At 49.3% G+C, this 8,626-nt stretch overlaps 1 protein-coding gene across 3 annotated transcripts in view; it reads right to left on the reverse strand.

Moving 5' to 3' along the window:
• Positions 1-5,939, reverse strand: part of MYH14 (myosin heavy chain 14) — a 107,067-nt gene extending 101,128 nt beyond the window's left edge. For all 3 annotated transcript variants that reach the window (XM_045441739.1, XM_045441737.1, XM_045441744.1), the window contains exon 1: positions 5,807-5,939. In XM_045441739.1, the coding sequence (XP_045297695.1) occupies positions 5,807-5,890 (84 nt within the window). In that variant the 5' untranslated portion in view covers positions 5,891-5,939. The remainder of the gene's footprint in view (positions 1-5,806) is intronic.
• Positions 5,940-8,626: the final 2,687 nt, after the last annotated feature.

Below are 8,626 nucleotides of genomic sequence, written 5' to 3' on the forward strand. Positions count from 1 at the left end.
GTGCTGTACCTTCTGTTTGTTATACCCTCTCTCCATCTCTCCACCCCAAGAACTCCAGGGCAACTTCCCAAGTTCCAATCTGTGCTGGGTGTATAAAAGGCTCCCTGGTCTCCCTCCACCCCCATCCTATGTCCAGCCACCATGTCCTCACCCTCATATTGATGCTCTGATTGCACTAGATTGGAACAATCTGTCCACTGATTCCTTTAGCGGACAAGTCTTGGGTCTGACTAACATCCCTGATACCGGTAGCTTCACAAAGGTCAGGGTCAGACTCATTGGGTCCCTGGGATCCCCCAACACTGGACCTGGAACACAGGATGCTTCAGCAGAAGGTTGTTGACTAAGAAGATGAATGGATGTATGACTTTTAGCACTTGGTGAGCTCCTACTCATACTTCAAAACCCAACGCAGAAGTTCCCTCCTCTGAGAAGACTTCTCTGACTCCTCCTGGCTGGCCAGATAATAACTGTTAATATTTCTTATGATACCCATTGTATCCTAGGCATCCCAAGTTCCCTCTTGTACATACATGTTGTATCATTTAACTCCCAACGAGCATCTAGAGTCAGATTCTATTGCTTACAAATGAGAGAAACTTCTCTAATGAGTAGAATACAGCCAAAGTGATGGGATATCACTTTCACGATGAGGTTATAAAAAGACGGGGACTTCTGTCTCGCTAGCTGACTCTCGTGGTGGTCTTGATAAAGCAAGCTGCCACCTTTAAGGTCATGTGGCAAAGGAAGTGAAGTCGGCCTCTAGCCAACAGCCTGCAAGAAACTGAATCCGGTGGACAAGCATGAGAGTGAGCTCAGACGCTGACCCTTTCCAGCTGAGCCACAAGATGAGACCACATTCCCAGGAACACTTCAATTATGGCTTTGCGGGAGTCCTGAAGGAGAGGGTCACCACAGCTATTTTTAAAACATTATTTTCGTTTCGAAGTAAAGCTACTTTTTTTTTCCTTTCCTTTTAAGTAGGCTGCACGCCTAGCATGGAGACCAACGTGGGGAGTGAACTCACGACCCCTGAGATCAAGGCCTGAGCTGAGATCAAGAGTCAGATGCTTGGGGTGCCTGGGTGGCTCAGTCGGTTGGGCGTCCCTCTCTTGATTTAAGCTCCGGTCATGATCTCACAGTTCGTGAGATCAAGCCCCTTGCACTGTCAGTGCAGAACCTGCTTGGGATTCTCTCTCTCCCTCTCTCTCTCTGCCCCTCTCCTTTTCATGCTCTCTTTCTGTCTCTCAAAATAAAGAAATAAACTTAAAAAAAAATTGTTGGTGTTTCCTGCCTTCCAGAAACTATAAGATCATAAATGTGTGTGGTTTTAAGTCATCAAGTTTTCTCTGTTTGGGGGTGACCTGTTATGCACCCATGGAGAACCAGTACAGGGTCGGCAGTTTGGCACAGAGAGGTGAAGAAACTCGCCCCTGATCACACAGCTAGAAAGGGGCAGAGCTAGGATTTGAACTCAGGCAGTCTGACTCAAAAGTTCACGCACTTGACCACACGGCTCCGATGCCTTTTAAGCTCATCGCACTCACGGGAATATTCTAGGCACCTCCGACCTTTCTGAACGTCCACAGCACCCTTCTGCGGCCCCCGTTATCTGCCTAGAACTCATGTATTCACTGGCAAATCAGAGACACCCCTTCCAAGATCTCGGGCTCCCACTCTGGGGCCCCCCTAGCTCTGCCCTCCTCTTTCGTACTCTGACGCCCGTGAGTCATGCCTGTCTGGGGCTGGCACTGCCTCGCCCACGAGGCTGGGGGCTCCGGAGGGCCAGGACTGGGTCCTGATTTGCCTCTTGTCCCTGCACTCCCCGACATGGGGCCAGGCGTTCTCGCGTCTGCTGGAAATCGCGGCTTATTTATGATCAGTTTGGTCCTTTACCGAGTATTTATCTTCTTTGGAAGAGGCTGCTAATTATAGCTGTCCTTTATGGGGAGCTTTTATGCGCTGGCTCTGGTTTAAATATTTTATACACATGAGCTCATTCGGATCACACGTCAGCCCTACGAGGCAGACTCCGTCGATGGCCCATTTCACAGATGAAGAAATCACGGCTGGGAGAATTTAAGGGGTCCCTCCAGGCCACGCAGCTGGGGAACGGGGAGCCTCTCACCGACCCCTATTCTGTTCCTGAGTAGACCCACCCCCAGGGGAGCCCATCGTGGTTACTTTCGGGTCGACGGTCTCCAGTCTTCACCGGGGCAGCTCGCTCCGAAGGCGGGTTCCCGGGCCCCACCCCAGAGGTCCCAGCTGAGTGGACCCGGGTGGGGCCTGGGAATCTGCATTTTTACAAGTTCCCAGGTGATCTCGAGGCAGGTGGTTCTAGATCACACAGCACAGCACTTGGCATCATCCTTGATTCCTCTTTTTCCTTACCTCCTACATCCGGGCCACCCGCAAACACTGCCAGCTTGACCTTCTAAAAAGATTCCAGAATCCGACCCCTTGCTGCCACCACTCTGCTCTAATTAACCCGCCATCGTCTCCTGCCTGGACTACTGGGGTCACCTCCTCTCTGGTCTCCCTGCTTCAGCTCCTTGCCTCTGTCAGCCTGTTCCCCCACATCAGCTCATGTCCCTTCTCTCCTCAGAGCCCTCCTGTGGTTCCCATTTCATTCTGAATAAAAACGAAGTTCTTACCATGACCGCAAGTCCCAGCAGGGTATGCTCCCCCCCCCCGCCCCCGCATACATCCCCTCCTTGACCTCACCTTCCACCCTCTACCCCTCACTCACTCCGCCCCATCCATACCTTCTGGCTGTTCCTTGAACACACCTGGCATGCTCCTACCTCAGGACCTTTGCACGAGCTACCTCCCTCCCAGAATCTGGTCTGCTCCCTCTATTCATTCAAGGATTTGCTTAAATGTCACCTTGGCAATGAGGGCTTCTCTGACTATTCCGTTTAATATCATACCAGCCCCCGGGTGACCCCGATCTCCTTCACCTGCTCTCCTGTATTTTTTTCCCACAGCACTTTTGACCTTCCAACATATTATATCATTTACTAATTTGTTGTGTTTGTTATTCATTCTCTGTCTCTGACTGCAGAACATCAGCCTTTCGAGGGCGGGGACTCTGCTTCGTTTACTGCTCTGTCCCCAGCTCCCAACCCTTGCTCGCAGTGAGTGCTCTGGAAATATCTGTTGCACGATTGAAATAAACGCTTTAAGAAACTCTGCTTGAGAGGCCCCTGGCTGGCTCCGTCAGAAGAGCACACAACTATTGATCTCAGAGTCCTGAGTTCAAGCCCCACGTTGGGTGTAGAGATTACTAAAAAGAAATAAATAAACTTAAAAAAAAAAATTCTGCTCGAGCTGGTAAGATGATGGGCAACTTTTGCTTCCTGGCTGCTTTTTTACATTTTCAATAATCATTACCTTATAACCAGGAAGGGAGAAAAGGCTACCAAAAGCTATTTTTCAAACCCTATTTTCTTTTCGGATTAAAACGATTTTAATTATGCAAGGCGGAAAAAAATTCGAATATGAGGGTAATACTTCCCTTGACCATCACCTTCCTTCTCACTTCCCCTTCCAGATGGACCCCTCACAGTTTTGTGGTGTGTCCTTTTCCAAAAACATGCATTATTTATTGACGTCAGGGATCCACTGCCTGTGTTTGTAAATAAAGCTTTATTGGCACACAGCCTGGCTCCTTGGTTTATGCATCATCTATGGTGCTTTCACACTATCAGGGCGGAGCTGAGGACTTCGGATAGACATTGTATGATGCTCAAAGCTGTAAATATTTACTATTTGAGACTGTACAGAAAAAGTTTGTCAACCTCTGATTTATTGATTTTTAAACAATTTTAAAGTTTATTGATTTGAGAGAGACAGAGACCCCGTGAGTGGGGGGAGAGGCAGAGAGAGAGAATCCCAAGCAATCTCTGCACTCACAGCGCAGAGCCCGATGCAAGGCTCGAACTCACAAAACCATGACGTTACGACCTGAGCCGAAGCCAAGAGTCAGACGCTTAACTGACTGAGCCACCCAGGTGCCCCAGCCAACCTCTGACTTAGATGAGAAATAGACAGATGATAGATAGATAGATAGATAGATAAGTAACTGAAAAATATTTCCTACGATTTCTTGTGTTTAGGAAGTAGGATAACACTTGATATATTGAACTTACTTTTCTTACTTAGCAATACGTCCCAGAGAACTTTCTGGACCCCCTACATTTAAAGTCACTTTAATCTTTTTCACACCTGCATAGCATTCCAACATCAATCTGTAGAACCTTTGACCCTTTCCCTATCGATGGGGCTTTCAGTGGTTTTCCATTTTTCACCCTTGCAAATGACCATCAGCGAACATCGAACATTGTTCTTCCTACTTCCTCACGCACAACACGTATAGGTATTGCTGAGTCAGAGCGTTAAGCGGTTAAGATGGTAATAAATGTTGCCAAACTGCCACCCACAACACTGCCGGTTTCCTTTTTAGGAAAGAAATGGAAAAAGAAACCAATCCAAGTCAAGTATTTATTACATGGCTATTCTGCGAAAGGTTCCACCCGTTGGTGGGGGGAGGGGTGTCACCTGTACCTTCCCCATCCCAACGCAGTGGACTTTCTCAGCTCTTCCAGCTGGCTGTTCCCTTCTCCACCCTTGTCTGCCTGCTAAAATGCTGTGAGGGCCTCGAGATCCACCCTCGATGATCAGGAGGAATTTTGTGACCTTAACTGTGCACTTAACACTCCGTCCCAGCAATCACATTTCCAAGCACCCACAGGAAGGCATGCGCAGGGGACATACGAGGACATGTCCAAAGATGCCCGGGGCAGCCTCGCGGGTGTGTGTGGGGACAGAGAGGCAATCGTGGTGACAATCCCTGTTACTTGGGGAGTGAACGTGTAGAAGTAAAAGGGAGTGGATTCCCCACCCCTCCCCCTCCCCAGGGTATTCTAGAAGCAATAAATCCGACTTTAGGGAAGATCCTAAAAACATAAGGTTGAGCGGAAAAAGTAAGAAACAAAACTGGCTTCTACAGCACCATTTAAAAGACAAAATGTATCTTTTGTATCACTTTAGAAGATAGAGTTACACAGATTGTCTGGTCCACAAGTGTTGGCACAACTCCCGGAGGAGGCATGAACTTAAAGGTGTTGGGTTTGTGCAGGAGTGGGGCTGGGGGATCAAGGGGGAAAAAATTAGAAGGGCAAAATGGGAATTATGGGAATTCTGGGAATTATTAGAAGGGCAAAATGGGATAAAGGAGAGCGAGACAAGCACTGAAAATATACGTCACAACTCTATGCGCCCAGCTCTGGCCCCTCCATCTCGGGGGGGTCACCCCTTCTCAGAAGCCCCCCAGCCTTCCCCAGCCAGAAACAGGCGGTTCCCTCCAGTGACTTCTGCCACAACCAGTAAAGCACCAATTTCCCCCAGACTGAGACGCTGTCCGTGACTGCCTCCCCCACCACAGTGGGGGAAGTTTGAGGGCAGGAAACCAAGTCCTGCCTCAATTTTCCTAATCCACAAGAAGGTGGATTGTGATAATGGCCACGATAAAAGAGTATCCACCATACAGAGTTGTTGGAGGGTTAAATCGATTCCTGCCCTGTGCTTAGCGCAGTGATTCTGGCACGTTGCAAACACTCAATAAATGCTGCCAGCTATTATTAGCAATCTTAACATCATTATTATTACTGAGATTGGCTTGCGGACATTGGGAAAGGCCTCCCCCCCATGCCTCCTTTTCCAGGAAGCCTTCCGTGATTTCTCATAAAGAGCTCTGCCCACACCTGTGGCCCCAATTCCCCAGGTGTGGGCATTGACTGCTCACCTGCTGGTCTCCGCCGCTGGCCCGGGAGCTCCTCAAGGCCAGGGACCTGGGTTGGCTCCCCTTGAGTTCCTCAGAGCCCAGCATAGCAGCCAGTGTCCCTCAGGCCTCTGGAACCGTCTGCCCACCTGAATGGAACGCAGGCTGGGAGGGCAGATAAGGCAAGTGTATAATTAACGAATATATGGCAGGCTGTATATGTGAATAGCCTGGTGACAGGGTAGAAACCATAAACGTCGAGAGTCCCGGTCTGGTTTCAACCCACCTCCTGCCTCCTCCCCAACCACTCCTCTCCATGTTGCCTGCATTCCGGCCTCCTGGTTGGCACACCTGCCCCAGGACCCACCTCTGAGCCTCCGCCTGAGCCCGGGCGGGGCCCTCACCTTGGGATGTCCTTCCTGCCCCTTCTTCCGTGTGCGCTGTGACAGGTGATGCTGATGTGCCCACACAACGCTCGCGCCTTAAGCCTCGCGAGCCTGACTCCCCCTACCTGCCTTCCTGTCCCTTCCCGTTCTTACCTCTGCCATCTAATAAAACGCACAAGCTCTTCCTCAGGATAGTTGGGTTTTTTTTTTGTGAAGCCAGGCATCTTGAGGTATAATCTATATGCACACGTATAATTATATCATAGACACATATATCATTTTTCTACACCAGGCAAATTCCACCCTTTCTAGCGCATGGCTCTGTGGGTTCTGACAGAAGCAGACGGACAATCCAGATACAGGACAGATCCATCACCCTTGAAATTCTCTCAAGACCTCTGTCCAGTTGCTGAGGTCGGCGGGTGTCACGGCACTCACTATGGTAATACGTTCGTGTCTTGCTCATTAGAAACAAAACCAGGGGCGCCTGGGTGGCTCAGTCGGTTAAATGTCCGACCTTGGCTCAGGTCGTGATCTCACGGTTCACGAGTTCGAGCCCCACGTCGGGCTCTGTGCTGACAGCTCAGAGCCTGGAGCCTGCTTCAGATTCTGTGTCTCCCTCTCTCTCTGCCCCTCACCTCCTCTTGCTCTCTTTCTCTCTCTCTCTCTCTCTCTCTCTCTCAAAAACAAATAAATAAATAAATAATTTAAAAAAACAAACAAAACAAAACAAAACCAGGGGCACCTGGGTAGCTCAGTTGGTTGAGCGTCTGACTTTTGATGTCAGCTCAGGTCATGATCTTCCGGTTTGTGGGTCCCAGCCCCCACATCGGGCTCTGCACTGACCGTGGTGCGGACAGCTTGCTTGGGATTCTCTCTCTCTCTCTCTCTCTCTCTCTCTCTCTCCCTGTCTCTCTGCCCCTCCCCCACTCACTTGCGGTTCCTTTTTCTCTCTCAAGAATAAAGAAATTAACCTAAGCAAATAAAATTCAAAAAAAGCAGCTGCGCAGAATCCCGCAGCACGGAGGTATCAGAGTTTATTTCAACCAGTGGTTGACGGGGTTGACGGACACTTACAGGGTTTCCAGTGTTTTATAGACAAGGAAATGAGAGGAACACTGAATGTTCCACACAAGCCTTCCTGTGAACAGAGACCAGTTGTTTTTCCCCAGGGCAGGTGCCAGTGAGACTGACGGATCTTAGGGCCTGTGCATTGTTCCCTCATATTTTATTATGAAGCATTTCAAGCCTATGGAAATGTCGTGGGGGAAAGGGCCCAGTGAAGACACATGTAGCCACTGGCTACATTCTCCAATTGTCATTTGCTGTGTTTATTTATTTATTTTTTAAATTTTTTTAATGTTTTATTTATTTATTTTTTTTTTTAATTTTTTTTTTCAACGTTTATTTATTTTTGGGACAGAGAGAGACAGAGCATGAACGGGGGAGGGGCAGAGAGAGAGGGAAACACAGAATCGGAAACAGGCTCCAGGCTCTGAGCCATCAGCCCAGAGCCCGACGCGGGGCTCGAACCCACGGACCGCGAGATCGTGACCTGGCTGAAGTCGGACGCTTAACCGACTGCGCCACCCAGGCGCCCCAAATGTTTTATTTATTTTTGAGAGAGAGAGAATACAAGCAGGGGAAGGGCAGAAAGAGAGGGAGACACAGAATCTGAAGCAGGCTCCAGGCTCTGAGCTGTCAGCACAGAGCCCGACGCGGGGCTCGAACTCACAGACTGTGAGATCATGACCTGAGCCGAAAGTCGGACGCTCAACTGACTGAGCCACCCAGGCGTCCCTGCTGTGTTTATTTTTTTACAAGTATATCCATGCATCCTTCCCTCTAGCTCAGGGATTCTGAACCAGGGACAAATTTACCCCCCAGGGGACATTTTGCAATGTCTAGACACAGACTTTTTTTTTTTTTTTCTTTTCATGTTTATTTACTTATTTTGAGTGGGGGAGGAGAGAGAATCTCAGGCGGGTTCTGTGCTGTCAGTGTAGAGCCTGATGTAGGGCTCAAACGCCCGAACCGTGAGTTCATGACCCGAGCCAGCACCAGAAGTCAAATGCTTAACGGACTGAGCCACCCAGGCGCCCCCTAGAAATAGACGTTTTTTTATTGTTACAACTTGTGTGTGGGGGAGAGGTGTTGGTCAACTACAGTGCATAGGACGGCCCCCACAGCAAAGAATGACCTGGCCCCTAATGTCAGTAACAAAAACTGAGAAACCCTACAATCTATCCACTCCTTAGAAAAAATGCACAGGGGCGCCTGGGTGGCTCAGTCGGTTGAGCTCAGTCGGTTGATCTGCTCAGGTCACCATCTCAAGGTTTGTGGGTTCGAGCCCCGCATCAGACTCTGTGCTGACAGCTCAGAGCCTGGAGCCTGCTTCCAGGAGGCTCTGAAAGAGAATTCGTTTCCAGCTCTTTGCAGCTTCTCCAAGCTGCTTTTA

The sequence above is a fragment of the Leopardus geoffroyi genome, chromosome E2, assembly GCF_018350155.1.
Source record: "Leopardus geoffroyi isolate Oge1 chromosome E2, O.geoffroyi_Oge1_pat1.0, whole genome shotgun sequence".
NCBI lineage: Eukaryota > Metazoa > Chordata > Mammalia > Carnivora > Felidae > Leopardus > Leopardus geoffroyi.